The sequence below is a fragment of the Trachurus japonicus genome, chromosome 20 (genome assembly GCF_045865225.1).
Source record: "Trachurus japonicus isolate A0001 chromosome 20, Traja_1.0".
Lineage (NCBI taxonomy): Eukaryota > Metazoa > Chordata > Actinopteri > Carangiformes > Carangidae > Trachurus > Trachurus japonicus.
The window spans coordinates 5,117,113-5,133,316 of NC_140926.1; the positions used below are offsets into that span (position 1 = coordinate 5,117,113).

Consider the following 16,204-nt stretch of genomic DNA (forward strand, 5'->3'; position numbering starts at 1 on the left):
ACATGTTTTTTTCTCCTTCCTGAGCAGGTGCAGGCGTCCGGTTGGCAGCAGAAATGAGATTTCAGAACTTTCTGGTTCAGGGTTTATCTGAACTTTGCATCTTTCAGGTAAATGACGTCGGCATCAGCCATGTTTGTACCGACTGACCTTTAATCTTTATCTTCATATATTCATTCATAGTGTTGATAGATACTTAATCTATTTTAGATTTTGTACTTCTATTCTACTCTCATCTCTTATTTCCTCAAACTTCCTCTTTATGATCAAAATTGACAATCAAGTTCATTTTGGCTTTGAGCTGCTGCTTTGTTTTGTTTTTGATCAAATGCAGATTTGTTCTGTTTCATTAATACAGGAGAGATTAAAACTAACCCACACTGAGGTTTTTATAAAGAGACATCATCTTGATGTAAAAAGCAGAAAGAATAGAAACATAATTCAGTTTAACATCTAAGACAAAGTTTATTTTTCTCTGCCTCATGTGTCTACTGTGACTCCAGACTGTTGATGGGTTTGAACCACAGAAGAGTCAAGTGGTCGATGTGTTAATTTGTCTTCAGAGAAGTTGAACAAACACAGTGTGTGTATGAGAGTGTGTGTGATTCTGACTCTGATCTGAAATGACTGAAACATGACTGAGTGGAGCTGATGTTCTCCGTCTGCAGAAGTTGATGTTACACTGCCCTCTACTGGCTGACGGAAGTATTCACCATACAGACACTACTTATTTTAATCAGAAATGTATCAAATTTGATCATTATTTTGTTTTAATTCAAATTATACCATTTTACATAGGCAATTTTATCTTTGTCTTGTTTTTGCATGTTAAAAACTTAATGCATGTAGTTTCTGCATTTACTGTATGAAAAGTGCAGCACAAATAAAGTTTATTACCAACATGATTCAGTAGTTTAAAGCTGTGTAAATGAATTGGTAGAGTAAACTGTTCATTAAATTGAGACAAAAACCAGGCGACAGCAGGTTTCCACATATCCAACGTTCAGGGTTTATTTCTCTAACATCTCATCATATCACAAAAGTCTTCAAAATGCAGACTATGATCTGTATATAAACTGTACACAAAGCAAGGCACTATACACTGTGGGACTTTTAAAAATCACATACATTTCACCATCGCTGCGTCTCTGCCTCTAATCCATCCAACCCGTTCTCCCTCTTCATTTTTTTCTCTATCTGTAAATATTAAACGACACTAAAGAAAAACTGTGGATGGCGAACGGTGAAATTGTACAGATCCAATCCAGTACTGTATTTATCAACATATGACACAAACAAACCTCCTCCACGTTCATCATTTTACACTTTATTTATTTTTAGTTCAGTGAATATTTGTGAAGCTTTAAAAAAAAAAATCCTATGTAGATTTGATATAAATATAAATTATCTGAACTGCATTAACATACATACATACAAGAGTAGCAGAGAGTGGAGTGCAGCAGAGTGTGGACCAGTCTGAGCCACCGTTGTCCTGTGTATTGTACATTATGTACAGAATGTGCAGCTCCATTAACACGGTCGCTCAGGTGCATCCGCCCACGTCCGACGCCAACACAACACGAAGATCTGGAGGAAATCTACGGCACGAGAAGAAGCCGCCATCGCCGCCGCCACGCCTCTTGTCCACTAACAAACTCCTCTCGTCTTCTCTTTCTTCTGTTCATTAACTCCAGACGGGGAGAAGCTGCACCTGAAGCCTCTGGGGCGTCCGGGCGTTAACAAAACAAAAAAAACAAAACAAAACAAAACATCCGTCCAAGTCCGTCTCAGAAAAGTCCTTTAGCTTTCTTCAAGTTCACCTGTTTCCAGACGGGCAAACTCCCATAATCCTCTCTGCTCATCTCCAGGGCTTTCTGTGGGAACCGTGATGAAAAACAATCAGCGTGAAGCACAAAACCAAACCAAACCAGACTCAGTTTATCACACAAAAACCTCAAACCCACAAACTCCTGCAGCAGCTACGGTGAAGGATGAGAACACGCTCATGCATCGGTGAGATTAAAAACACAAACACCTTTTTTTTTTTATCACTGCAGTAAAAATTCTTTCTGCATCTCAAGTTTGATCATCGACTCATTTCTCCAGGTGTGAGTGCAGCGTCCACACCGACGCTCAGACTGGGAGTGAGCAGCATGCCGAGCAAAAGACGACGTTTTTAAGATTCTTTCTTTTCTAAGTGAGTGAAGATGCTGTGCAACCAGTCTGGGTCATCCATGCTCAGCTCAGACCACTCACCTTCCCATAAGCCCCCACACCCTGGAAGGAAGGGTGGAAGGAAGGAATAAAGTCGATGAGTTGACAGAGAGACGAGAGGACGGAGAGAAGACGGACGGACATAATGAAGGTAGAAAAGCAAAAGAAGGAGAAGAACAAACTGAACAGAGAGAATCTCGGAGCTCTGGTGCCAAAAAATACTCATTAGCCTACTGCAACAAATGTGTATCAATCCACTGCTGAAAATAGTCCCTAAACATTCATGATGCTTTTTAAAGGGAGAGTTCAACATTTTGGCAAATTAGCCCATTGCCATAATCCCTATAGTCGTAGCAGTAGGTTCATTCCCTTTAATTATCGGTGCATGATGTTTTGAGATCAGCGGGGCAGAAACGTGAGCTGCTCAGTGATCAAACTCATCAAATACACAATCCAACAACTCCACAACGCTCTGGTGGACAAGTTGTGACCTTCACATTCACCACGATATGAGATAATCATGTAACGTTACGAGACAGAGTTGTTTTAGAGGCAAATGCAGCCGGAACTACATTCCAGACACGGCTGCTGGGCGGAGGGATTTCAAAAGTGCAAGTAGTTCAGAGTATTTGCTAATTGTAATGTTACATAATGTTACATGATTATCTCTGAACTGTATGAATTAAAGGTAAGGAACCTATTGCTATGACTATAGGGATTATGGTGATGGGCAAATTTGCCAAAATGTTGAACTATCCCTTTAAAGAGTCACATCTCTAGTAGGAAGAAGTGAGTTTAAAGCTGTGACAGACGGAAAAGGAAGGAAAGTCCAAGGCTGTCGACGAACATGTTGATGATATTTAGTTAATAATCTGCTCGTCAAAGTTGAAATAACAACGTTTTATCTGCAGCTTCAGGTTCTGTGGTGCAAGAAATTTGACTAAACTAAAGCTGCAGAATAAAATATTAAGTGACATCTATAATTAAAAAGAAAGAGAAGGTCACATCATGGCGTCTGGGGAGAACCATACAAGGTAAAACTTAAAATATAAAAGATTTATTATCTTTTTATGTAGTTTTTTGTTTCTATTCATGTTCATTACATCTCTGGGCTCCTCGTACCTCAAAGTCGTCGTCCGTCAGGTAGACCTCGAGGCGCAGCGGGTCGACTCCCTCGGGCAGCGGCCGGGCCAGGAGGTCCGCCAGCGGGTAGGTGGTCTTACAGAGCCGCGCCAAGACGTCCTCCACCAGGATGATCTGGTTACACACCTCGGCCTCCTGACACACACACACACACACACATATATAGATCAGAGATACTGCATGTATGACTAACGATGCAAAAAGGACCCAGAGAGTTGGAGATTAAGTAACAAATCTAATTAAGAAAATCAATGCGGGGTAATGGCCTCCACGGTGAGTGCATGTGTGCTTCATATCAGATGGTGTGTAGCAGCAGCAGGCGGCGATCAGATCGACCCTCTCACCCGCTCGGTGATCTCAGCGATGTCCTCTCGGTGCTCCCAGCTGGGGAACATGTTGGTGAAGGTGAGCGGCTCCAGACCGGCGTGGATCAGATACGACTTGGGAGGCTTCTTCTCGTTCTTCTCTGATGGTGCAATAAAACACAGCAGCAGGAGGTGTTGAAGAAGAAGTGAGTCAGGATTTCATTTAAAAGTGAAGTAAGGTTTTTGGTTCTGCACATTCACCAGTCTTTACCTCTGCAGTACTGCAGCACCGTCTCCATGGCGCACTTCCTGTCCGAGTCCCAGCGGATCCGGGCCGAGCCGGTGCTCTCGCTGTCCTGAGGCCACCAGCCCTGCCACAGGTAGACCTCATGGTGGTTGTCCACCAGGAACAGGCCTGGACACGAGAGAGACAGGAAACAGATCGAATTAGACAAATCCAGCACTGCAAAAAATCAAATATCTTACCAATATTTTTGTCTTATTTTTAGTCAAAATGTCATTTCTAGTCAAAACAAACCTCATTATACTAAGACTCATCACATTAAAAAGCAGCTTGTTTTTAGACACTTTTTACTTCTTTCAAGCATATTTTCACTTAAAATAATCTGATAGTGGAGCAAGTTTTTCTTCCTTATTACAAGCACAAAAAACTTGCTTTCACTGGCAGATTTTTCTACTTATCTAAAGTGAAAATGTGTTTGAAACAAGTGAAAATGATCTAAAAACAAGTAAATTTTTTAGGTGACGAGTCTTGTTTTAAGTGGAAAGAGATTAGTTTTGACTAGAAATGAGACATTTTGACTAGAAATAAGACAAATATTATTGGAAAGATTTTGAGTTTTTGCAGTGTATAAGTAACTGTCAGGTTAAAAGGGATGAAACACATGAAAAAGTTTGCTGTTGAAAACATTTTAGCAGAACAACCAGCTAAAACCTGTCGTTTTTCACTGGCAAACACATTTAATTTGTTGATTTTGTCTCACATTTGATCTCAAGAACTCACTTACTTATATTTTATGTTAAAATGCATGTTTTGCCCTTTAATGAGTGAAGTGGCCTATTTATCAAAACAGCTCCGGTGTTTATCCTATTCTATTAAAAGGGTGTAGACGTGTGTGTGTGTGTGTGTGTGTGTGTGTGTGTGTACCCGGCTGCGAGGCTGCATACAGGTCCTCCTGCAGGAAGGGCATGGAGTTGACCTTCTTGGGGTCTCTGGCCGGGTACAGGAACTCGACGGCGGTGAACTCCCCCGAGCTGCTGCTCAGCTGGTAGAGCCGCGGCGTGAAGTTGAACCTGCCTGGATCTGAGGGTCAGACAAACACACAAACACGTAAAACTACTGCTGCACCGTTGACACTCAGGTTTCATCTTCAGGTTTCACTCCTCCATCCTCATGCTCCCTCTCCTCACCTTGCAGCATGCAGTCGTACGCCTTCCTGTCCCTCCTCCCCAGAGCTTCCCAGAATCCCGTTGGCTCTGCTCCCTCGTCACACTCCCTGATGGTCACCTTGCTGCTGCTGTGGAGGCCGGTCTCCAGAGGACAGCTGCACACACACACACAGTCACCAATGTTGTTTCACATCATCGTTTCTTCTTCGTCGGCTGCACTCTCCCCACTTTGAATGAACTTTATAGCTCCCGCTGTCTCGTAAAGGCAAAAAAGATCCTCAAAGACACAACACATCCTGGTCACTGTCTGTTTGAGCTACTCCCCTATCTATCTATCTATCTATCTATCTATCTATCTATCTATCTATCTATCTATCTATCTATCTATCTATCTATCTATCTATCTATCTATCTATCTATCTATCTATCTATCTATCTATCTATCTATCTAAAATTCAAAATCTTGCCAATATTTGTCTTATTTCTAGTCAAAATGTCATTTCTAGTCAAAATAAATCTGATTATACTTAAAATAAGACTCATCACATTTAAAACGTAGCTTGTTTTTAGACACTTTTTTACTTTTTTCAAGCAAATTTTCCACTTACAATAAGTAGAAAAATCTGACAGTGGAGTAAGTTTTTCTTTCTTATTACAAGCACAAAAACCTTGCTTTCACTTGCAGATTTTTCTACTTATTTCAATTTCAAAATTAGTTTGAAACAAGTGAAAATGATCTAAAAACAAGTTAATTTTTAGGTGATGAGTCTTATTTTAAGTGAAAAGAGATTAGTTTTGACTAGAAATGAGACATTTTGACAAGAAATACGACAAATATTCTTGGACAGATTTGGGGTTTTTGCAGTGTATCTATCTATCTATCTATCTATCTATCTATCTATCTATCTATCTATCTATCTATCTATCTATTATATATCTATCTCAATCATCGGTTTAAAATGAGAGTGTCGTCTCCGCTCACTGCTCTTTGATCTTGTTGGCGGCGGTGCGCGCGACGTCCCGCGTGTGCGTCTGGGTCTTGCAGCCGTGCCACAGGTAGATGAGCGACTGGCTGACGCTCAGCAGCACCATGGAGACTCTGGAGCGCAGGCTGCTGCAGTGACAGGCCACCTCCAGCAGGAGGCCCTCCACCTCCACCTCGCCACGCACACAGTACAGACGCCAGTCGTCTGGACAGACACAACAGAAAAAACAGCTTTTACAAAACAAATCAAGACAAAAATCCACACGACGTTTCATATTTTCTATAATTCTGGATAAACAGGGACGTAACCCAGGACTATTCCCAGTGGCGGAGGGATACGACTGTGAGCAGGTGGTTCTACACTGCAAAAACTCAAATATCTCACCAAGAATGTTTGTCTTATTTCTAGACAAAATGTAATTTCTAGTCAAAACAAATCTCATTATACTTTAAATAAGACTCATCACATAAAAAGTAGCTTGTTTTTAGACACTTTTTTTTTTTTTTTTTTTACTTCTTTCAAGGATATTTTCACCTGAAATAAGTTGAAAAATTTGATAATGGAGCAAACTTGCTTTCACTGGCAGATTTTTCTACTTATTTCAAGTGAAAATTTGTTTAAAACAAGTGAAAATTATCTGAAAACAAGTTACTATTTAGGTGATGAGTCTTATTTTAAGTGGAAAGAGATTAGTTTTGACTAGAAATGAGACATTTTGACAAGAAATGAGACAAATATTCTTGGAAAGATTTTGAGTTTTTGCAGTGTAGTTCTTGTGTGTTGACAGTTTGAGTCGTTATCTTTTCTTACTCTGAGAGTTTTCCTCCTCCTCCTCTCTCTTCCCTGAGTGGACGACCATCCCTCCTCTGAAGCACTGCAGGAAACATGGCGGCTCTTTGCCCTGCTGCACTTGAACCTGGAGGAGGAGGAGGAAGAGGAATTAGAGAGAGAAAACACACACAAACACACACTGCAAAAACTCCAAATCTTTCCAAGAATATTTGTCTTATTTCTTGTCAAAATGTCTCATTTCTAGTCAAACTAATCTCTTTCCACTTTAAACAAGACTCATCGCCTAAAAATTTACTTGTTTTTAGATCATTTTCACTTGTTTCAAACTAAGTTTTTTGTGCTTGTAATAAGGAAGAAAAACTTGCTCCACTATAAGATTTTTCTACTTATTTCAAGTGAAAATCTGCTTGAAAGAAGTAAAAAGTGTCTAAAACTAGGCTACTTTTTATGTGATGATTCTTATTTTAAGTAGAATGAGATTGTTTTCTGACTGGAAATAAGACAAATGTTCTTGGTAAGAGTTTGAGTTTTTGCAGTGCATACACACAGTGTAAAACAAGCAGCACCTGAGCTCCTCGCTCTTCATCCAGCTCCACCGTCATCAGCGCCGACGTTCCCTTCTCGCTCACGGTGGAGTTGCGTCCCTGCCAGAAGAAGTAGCAGCACTTCTCCTTCCCGGCTCCGGCCGTCCTCTGCTGCTCCGGGTTCTGTCTCTTCCCCACTGACACACAAATGATGCAAATTATATGATGCATGTTGCAGCCGTGTTTGATAGAAGCAGAGTGTGACGTCCTGTGAGACCGACCTGCGGCGCTGACCATGTACTTCCACTTCACCACGTAGGTGTCTCCCTCGTGGAACTGGCCGATGCTCTGGCGCGGCAGCCGGCTGTAGTCGAACTCCAGGATGTGCCAGACCTCGGCGGCCAGCGTGCTGACCTCGTAGCTGCGCCAGTCCTCCGCCTCCACCAGGCCGTAGCCGCGCCCCACGTTCAGCCCGTCCAGCTTGGTGCAGACCGCCGCCTGGTGCAGCGGCAGCATCAGGGAGGCGTCGTAGGCCCGGGGCGGATCGGCGCCGGAGGAGGATGACGACTGATCCTGAGTCAGCAACAGACAGATGAGTTAAATCCGCTCTGACAGCAGTAAGACTTAAAGGGATAGTTCACTCAAAATTGAAATTTCACTCATTATCTACTCACCCTCATGTGGACTAAGGGCTGGGAGAAGTTTCAGAGTCCTCCGTGGCTTCTCTGAGCTACAGGGGGTCTCGGCGTAGCAGTGCATGTCCATATAACGGTTGCAAATGGATACCAACTGTCTTCGTAACAAAAAGACACACCAAAAAACATCCAAATACCTCCATGCTGCTCGTATGTAATGTCCGTCTTGTATTGAAGCCCCAAAATGCGAAATTGTTCCGAAAGATAAATCGCGCAAGATTTGGACGGACCAGGAAGAGGAGCTTCCGCTGCAAACAAGCTTGAAATATAGACGTATTAAATTTTTTTCGGAACAATTTCGCATTTCGGGGCTTACATACTAGCAGCATGGAGATATTTGGATGTTTTTTGGTGTGTCTTTTTGTTACGAAGACAGTTGGTATCCATTTGCAACATGCACTGCTACGCCGAGACCCCCTGTAACTCAGAGAACTCTGACTCTGACTCTGAAACTTCTCCCAGCCCTTAGTCCACATGAGGGTTAGGCTAATGAGTGAAATTTCAATTTTGAGTGAACTATCCCTTCAATGCGATTAAAACACGTCGACCGTTTACCTTCTGGTCAGCGACGTGGTCGTTGGTGGTTCTGGTGGGACTGGGTGTTTTCCTGGAGTCGCTCCAGTCCAGGAACTTCTCTTTGAACAGAGTCGTTTCATTGTGTTGAGTCAGACGACCGAACACGGCCCAGTCCGGTCGACCCTGACCTTTCCTACCGGAGGAGAGGACACGATGCAACAACTCTTAATACAATAACAATAATCACAAATACTAAGACCATCAAGTCAAAACTAAACCACAATCTTTTTGTTTCTAAGTAGTTTTTTTAAAAGGTGCAATTAGGTGCTTAAAATTGATTATATGATATATTCACATTCTGATTCTGCAAATATGACAAATTGCACTGCAGATTTTACAGACCTTATGAAAATGACAAACCTCTACCATCTCATATTTCAACATTAGATACAAACACAATGCTACAGCTGTTTGTGCAGGAGACAGTTCTGATGCTTTCTAATGGTTTTGCAACATGAAAATCTTCTGTATTTACAGTACCAGGAATCTTTAAACATTTTCTTTTTACTATTTGTACTATTTTCAAAAGACACCTTTTGAATAAAATTCCCCATCATGCATTGTGAGATGTTTTGTGTAATTTTACTGAAGTCAGCTGATTACTGAACTGAAATCAGCCCCAACTGTGAGCACTTTTAAATCCAGGTTAAAAACATTTCTCTTTTCGTGTGCTTATAGCTGAGCTCTTTTTAAGAACTTTAAACTCCATCTATTTTCTTTAATTCTACTTTTTTTATTCTTCTTTGCTCCTGCTTTTAACTCTGTGTTTTCGTTTTTATGCTGCTCTTTTTAAATGTTTTGTCTTTATGTAAAGCACATTGAGTTGCCTTGGTATGAAATGCGCTATATAAATTAAGATGCCTTGCCTTACTGAAAACAGATTTTGTGTCTAATTATATGTCTGAGCCGTTGTGAGTGTGTGTTTGTGTGTGTTTCCATACTTGGGTATGAGCTGGTTACACTCTCCGGGGTCCAGCGGGTTGATGTCACAGTTTGTGTAGTCGAAGGTGCCGTTCCACAGGTGTTTGGCGAGTTGAAACGCCACCTTCCTCTGCGCCAGCGTCACCTCCTTCCCGTGCCAAATGTACATCTCACTGCCGAAGTCAAACACCAAAACCTGCAGCACACAGGAGAGAGAGAGGGGTGGGTGGGTGTGTGTTTTCTGTCTTTTCTCATGACCACCACCGGGGGGAACCAAAGTTAAACATTTTAAAATGCTGTTCTTTGTATAAATAACTGGACTGAAGGGAGCAGCTTCAGCTCGTCTCACCTCTTTGGGGTTGAGGAGGGAACATCGAGGCATCTTGGCCCAGAAATCGTCATCGGGGACGAGTTTATCGTCCATCAGACGGTAAATACAGTTGGTCTCCACGATGGCGCCTTCGTACAGCTCGTCTTCATCTGGAGTTCCTGCAGCTGCACACGAAGAGGACGAAGGTCATCAGGGCAGTAACTTTTCATATCTTTTATTATAAATTATCTCCACTAGTAATGGTACAACTATTGAAAGAGTCTCTGAATACAAATATCTTGGAATCTGGAAACATCATGTGACCTGTATTCGTAAGTTGAATGGTGATAGACACTGGATTTTATTCATTTTTAAAGCTCTCACTGGCCTCTTACCATCCTATATTAACTCTTTAGTATCTTTTAATGCAGGTCTCTATCATACACGGTCAAAAGACTGGCTCACACTGCAGGTTCCCTCTGTTAATACTGAATTTGGAAAGTCCAGTTTTTCTTACTGTTGCACCTGCAACCTGGAACAATCTGCAAAACCATCTGAAACTCACCACACTTTTATCATTAGGACAGTTTAAATCCACAACTGCATCTTATTTTACCTCCAACTGCTCCTGTTTTTAACTAGACTTCTCTCTTTTCAATTTATCTTTGTCACTTTACTTTTTGGTATTTCGGATTTCGGATATGCTTGTAGGCCTACTGTATGCTTCAAACGTTTTGTGTTATGTCTTGTCCTCAAATGCTTTGTCTTTTGTCTCGGCTACAGTATATTGCAAATGAGGTTGCTCCTCAATATATTTCCGAGTTTAAATAAAGGTTATAATAATAATCAGTATTTATTATGTGTTATATCTTATTCCCCTCTGCAGCATCTCATTTATAGGCGACTCTGAGCTGCAGGGAAACACTCACACTGATAAGTCGCCTGTCCTCCCAGAATCTTCCAGAACTCCTTGGAGGCGTGGCTGTTGGTGCCGACGCCCTCCTCCACCACCTGGACGTAGTTGGCCCGACAACCCAGGTCTCTCTTGCTCTGGATGAAGTTGGCCAACTCTGAGGCCTGAAGGAGGAAGGAGGAAGAAAAGAAGAAGTGATAAATCAAATATTTGCTGTTGATATTTTGCAAAAAGTGAATTTAGATGAAATCAAAGGAGGAAAACTTTGGGTCAACAGCTCAAAGAGTCTAGTTTAAAGTTTCATAATGAACTGAACTACACTGTCAGTGTTTGTCAGATCGAGGTCAAAGCTCTGCTCAGTCAATCACAGGTCAGCAGGCGGTCCGAGTCTGGGCTTTGAACAATAGACTCGTTTCCTGCACACACACACACACACACACACACACACAGTTTCACTCTGTCCTCACACACACTTCTTTTTCTTTCCCTTTACTTCCTCTCTCTGCCGTGTTTACATCCTGCACGTGAAGTTCAACAACATCCTCCTCCTCCTCCTCCTCCTCCGTTTCTCTCCGTGTTCAACTCAAACCGACCTTGTTCCTCTCGATGACGTTGGCGAACTCTCCGGTCCAGACGAAGCAGTGATGCGGCGCGATGAGCAGGAAGCAGTCGCCGCTGTTCAGGGACGACGCTCTGGGCTCCACCAGCCGGGTCTGGACGTGGCGTCGGCCTGGACAAACACACACACACACGGACACACACACATTTTTAAAAACAAAATGAAGACCTACCTTTTTAGTCTGGTGTTTAACGAGATCAAACTCATCAAATACACAATCCAACAACTCCACAACGCTCTGGTGGACAAGTTGTGACCTGCACATTCACCACACTATGAGATAATAACACAACGTTACCAGACAGAGTTGTTTTAGAGGGAAATACAGAGACTGCTTGCTGAAAAACTGTCCCCAATGGGAACGCGCATCAGCAGTTTTGCATGAATTTACCTCTAAAACAATGGCAATGGGCCAATTTGCTAAAATGATGAACTATCCCTTTAAGATTCTAGACACTATTCATTGTTTTATTAGATCTAAACTTTGATTTTATGCAGTATTTCCATTTTTATCCCTTTGAATTATTTATATATTTCACCTATTTACATATTTTATTTTATTCTCTTCACCTACTTTTTGTTTTTATCCACTCTGTATTCCCCACTGCAAAGTACTGTACAAATTGTTGAGTGTAACATAGCGTTTCCTCAGTATTTTTAACTCCTCAGTGTTTTAATTTTCGGGTGTATGAATGTGTGTGTGTGTCTATTTGTGTAAGTGTCCTCTTTGTTTTTATTTTTATCATGTAAAGCGCTTTGAGCTGCTTCCTGTATGAAAAGTGCTCTTACAAATAATGAAGTTTGGTTTGAGTTTGATCCACCCGACCCTGATTATCACTGTCAGTGTGTCTCGGTCGTCATGGCTGCAGTGACCTTTTGACCCCTGGACATACGTATGTGTGTTCATGCATCTCCCACACACGGTGGGGCCGTTCAGGGGCCGCTGACCGACTCTGACCGGTTTGACCTGTTGACAAAGTGTTTCCCCCCCGTGTGGTGGATTTGTTGTGGATTACACACCGTGGGGTTTGGAGGAGCGGATCAGCCCAGGATAGCGTGAGGTGACCCGGGGAGAGTGATTTAGAGCCACAGCTGTCACCAGCCGACCCGTGGAGGAGGAGGAGGAGGAGGAGGAGGAGGAGGAGGTGCCGCCACACCGAAATAGACCGACTCTCGTCTCCTATTATAGATATCCTCCAGAACGGAGAGGAGGAGGAGAGAGGACGGCATCCTCCACCGCTCCGTGTCAAACACTCACCAGTTGTTTTTCCATCCACTCGAGAGACTGAGTGAGAGATTTATCTCCTCGGCGTGACGTCGCACATGACTCCACAACACGAAGGAGTTTAATTTAACAGATGAGGAGAAGGTGGACAGAAGTTTTATTTACTTTTCTGCTCAAATAAACTGAAACATTAAGTTTATGGTTGTTCAGAGAGAGAGGGGGATTAAACAGAGGATTTTAAGAGAAACTGTTTCTTGGATTCGATCTGAGTGTGAGTGTTATTCCTGCTGCCTGTACTCACTGTTCACTTCCTGCTCTTCCTCCTTTTACCACGTTTTCTTTCTTAAACCAGGTTAAATTAGAATAAAGCTTCATAAGGTTCAGATGCATCAACATGCATGGATGCAATAAAATGAATAGACTTTAATTTAATGTCTAATGTGTGGATCCCAATCTGTGTGCAGAGGCCGACAGGTGCATATGCTGAAAGTGGACAAATCGTTTGCAAAAAAGAAGAACAATTTTAGTGAAAATACATAATAATTTAAATAATCGAACAATATTTTTATGTTATATGGTGAAAAAAAGGCCCCACATCTTACACTGCTTTGTTGTGACATCACAAAGTCACAGGAAGTCCAAAAACTCAAATATCTTACCAAGAATATTTGTCTTATTTCTAGTCAAAATGTCATGTCTAGTCAAAACACATCTCATTATACTTAAAATAAGACTCATCACATGAAAAGTAGCTTGTTTTTAGACACTTTTTACTTCTTTCAAGCATATTTTCACTTGAAATAAATAGAAAAATCTGATAGTGGAGCAATTTTTTCTTCTTTATTACGAGCACAAAAAACTTGCTTTCACTGGTAGATTTTTCTACTTAGTTCAAGTGAAAATTAGTTTGAAACAAGTGAAATTAATCTAAAAACAAGTTCATTTTTAGGTGATGAGTCTTATTTAAAGTGGAAAGAGATTAGTTTTGACTAGAAATTAGACATTTTGACTAGAAATAAGACAAATATTCTTGGAAAATATTTTGAGTTTTTGCAGTTCGGGTGGTTTTTACAGTGAGGCTCCGTTTCTGAATACATGGAGCTTTAATATAACCATGTACAGGTGAAGACGCCTGTACTTCGACTGACCTTTGACCTGCAGCAGCATGAGCTTCTTGTACGGCACGGCGCTGTTGTTGGACATCTGCTCGGAGATGTTGACGCTGCGCAGGTTCACGCTGCTGAAGTTCTCCTTGCTGGCGAGTCCGGCCAGCGCCACCTCGGAGAAGCCCGAGTTCTTATTCACTGCAGAGGAACAGAAGCAGAAACGGGTCAGAGAACAGAACAGAACAGCAACTCATCGTCTGGACAACTGGACGACAGCGACAGATTCCCCCAGAGACAGAGACAGACAGATTATTTCTGTCAGAGCAGCCGGAGGAGGAAACTTCATGACTTTGACTCTGCAGCTTCTTCCTGACGTCACTCTCACCACCACGTGCACTAGGAGAGTCTCAGTTCTGTTCTGCACAATAACAGGAAACTGAGTCCAGCTCCAGATGTGGGTCAGACACAGACCCAGAATATCTGGAGCACAAAGAGTCTATTTATATTTACAACCTGATCAGTGATGCTGAGTTTAGAGTCTGAGTATTGTATTTATGACTATTCAACTTAGTTTTAGTTCCCAAACATCTTCGATTTCTTCTTATTGGTTTGATTTATCCATATAATCCTCATTTTATTCCTATATTTTCAAAATGTTTTATCTGTTTCTATTGTTTTTAAATACTTTTATCACTTAAACTCCTTATTTTATTTATCCTAAATTCAACTGCTCTCTGTTTCTCCCTTCCTTCCTTCCTCTATGTTGTTTTGGTGCTTAAACCTCCTTTTTTATTTCTTTTAACTCCTTTGATTGTTTACATCATCTTACATGTTCCTGGTCTCAGTCGGTTTTGTTGGGTTCCTTGTTGTTAAATGTTTATATGTGACTGTTATTATGTCCAAGCACTTTGTAAACCCTTGTTTTTTAAAAGTGCTACTGTATCAAAAAAGGGTGTTTATGGTTCTACAGTTCATCATGAGGAGGCAGAGATGTTTGCCTCTGTTTTTTTTCTGTGTTTCTGCTGCATGACATCGATGAAAGCTCAGTTATTTTCCACGTTGAGCCACTTTTCACAGCATGAAGAGGAAAACAAGATCACAGAGACACAGTCACTGCACATTCCCTTTGGATTGGATATGATTGGTTATTGATTATTGAGAAGAATTTGATGCTTCAGACAATTCGGATCCACTTAAAAGAGATTAAAATGTGCAAATCTCAGTGTGTAACATCTTGGTCTCACTCACTCTTCTCCGCCTTCATCCTCTTGCTCTCCAGCAGACCGATGTTCAGCCTCTGCTCCGTGTACTCGTGTCTGATGTCCTGTCTGGCCGCCAGCATCTTCAGCGGGTTCCTGGACGCCTGGACGTTACGCGCCGGCCGCACCGCTCGCTTGTGCTGCACCATCTCCGAGGTCAACCTGACAGGAGAGCAGAGGAGGTCACAGGGTCAACGGGGAGGAGTCTCGTCTCATCTCTGATACTGATAGTGGAGGTTAAAGGGATAGTAGCATTTTTTTAAAGTGGGGTTGTATGATCTACAAATAGCCCCTAAGTACTTTAATAGCAGTAGAAGACTCTCTGCACTCCTCCCGTTAGCAACGCCAGCCCATAATAGCCCTGCCCAGAGATTTACAACATACATTGTTGTGAACAGACCCAAAGAAACGGCCTATTTTCACGGCCTAAAAGAGGTTTTACGTGAAAAAAAAAAAACACAGTTCCATTGTTCGCTATAATATAATTTTTTCCAGCCCTTCAAAGTGCAGGAAAAACACAGTTTTTATTTGGACCTAACCAACCCACGTATCCCTCCGCCCAGGGTTAGCGCCCGCCGATCAGCAGTTGGTTAGGTCCAAATAAAAACTGTGTTTTTCCTGCACTTTGAGGGGCTGGAAAAAATAATATTATAGTGAACAATGGAACTGTGTATTTTTTTTTCCAGGTAAAACCTCTTTTAGGCCACGAAAACAGGCCGTTTCTTTGGGTCCATTCACAACACTGTATGTTAAAAATCTTTGGGCAGGGCTATGGGCTGGCGTTGCTAACGGGAGGAGTGCAGAGAGTCTTCTACTGCAATTAAAGTACTTAGGGGCTATTTGTAGATCATACAACCCCACTTTTAAAAAAATGCTATTATCCCTTTAAAAAAAAACCGAGGTCTGGCAGCGAGATCTTACTTTGGCACCTGGGGGCCGAAGATGGCGTCGAAGTCGTCGTCGATCTCCAGCCTGTTGGTGACGGACGGCAGCTCGTCCACCTGACGGTAGAACTTGGAGAAGGTTTCGTCCTCGAGGGTCATCACCTCCTTCACCTTCTTCTCCGTCACTGTGATGGTCGCCTCAGGCAGCCCGTACACTGGGAGGAGGAGGGGAGACGAGACGAGACACATGTCAGAGTTTGGGACATACAGTATAAGAGAAAAACTTAAGAGACTAGACTAGAAAAAAAAGAAAAGAAAATTCAAG

The 16,204-nt window shown here is 42.0% G+C and overlaps 1 protein-coding gene across 1 annotated transcript in view; it reads right to left on the reverse strand.

Moving 5' to 3' along the window:
• Nucleotides 1-982: 982 nt before the first annotated feature.
• Nucleotides 983-16,204, reverse strand: part of svila (supervillin a) — a 63,793-nt gene continuing 48,571 nt past the window's right edge. The window contains exons 26-44 of the mRNA XM_085762681.1: nucleotides 15,917-16,094; nucleotides 14,985-15,157; nucleotides 13,779-13,934; nucleotides 11,380-11,516; nucleotides 10,803-10,950; nucleotides 9,913-10,058; nucleotides 9,584-9,759; nucleotides 8,622-8,775; nucleotides 7,653-7,944; nucleotides 7,414-7,568; nucleotides 6,866-6,971; nucleotides 6,052-6,259; nucleotides 5,091-5,224; nucleotides 4,828-4,983; nucleotides 3,931-4,074; nucleotides 3,699-3,820; nucleotides 3,334-3,489; nucleotides 2,254-2,274; nucleotides 983-1,871 (exon numbers count right to left, since the gene is read on the reverse strand). Of these exons, the coding sequence (XP_085618807.1) occupies nucleotides 1,785-1,871; nucleotides 2,254-2,274; nucleotides 3,334-3,489; nucleotides 3,699-3,820; nucleotides 3,931-4,074; nucleotides 4,828-4,983; nucleotides 5,091-5,224; nucleotides 6,052-6,259; nucleotides 6,866-6,971; nucleotides 7,414-7,568; nucleotides 7,653-7,944; nucleotides 8,622-8,775; nucleotides 9,584-9,759; nucleotides 9,913-10,058; nucleotides 10,803-10,950; nucleotides 11,380-11,516; nucleotides 13,779-13,934; nucleotides 14,985-15,157; nucleotides 15,917-16,094 (2,849 nt within the window). The 3' untranslated portion in view covers nucleotides 983-1,784. The remainder of the gene's footprint in view (nucleotides 1,872-2,253; nucleotides 2,275-3,333; nucleotides 3,490-3,698; nucleotides 3,821-3,930; nucleotides 4,075-4,827; nucleotides 4,984-5,090; nucleotides 5,225-6,051; nucleotides 6,260-6,865; nucleotides 6,972-7,413; nucleotides 7,569-7,652; nucleotides 7,945-8,621; nucleotides 8,776-9,583; nucleotides 9,760-9,912; nucleotides 10,059-10,802; nucleotides 10,951-11,379; nucleotides 11,517-13,778; nucleotides 13,935-14,984; nucleotides 15,158-15,916; nucleotides 16,095-16,204) is intronic.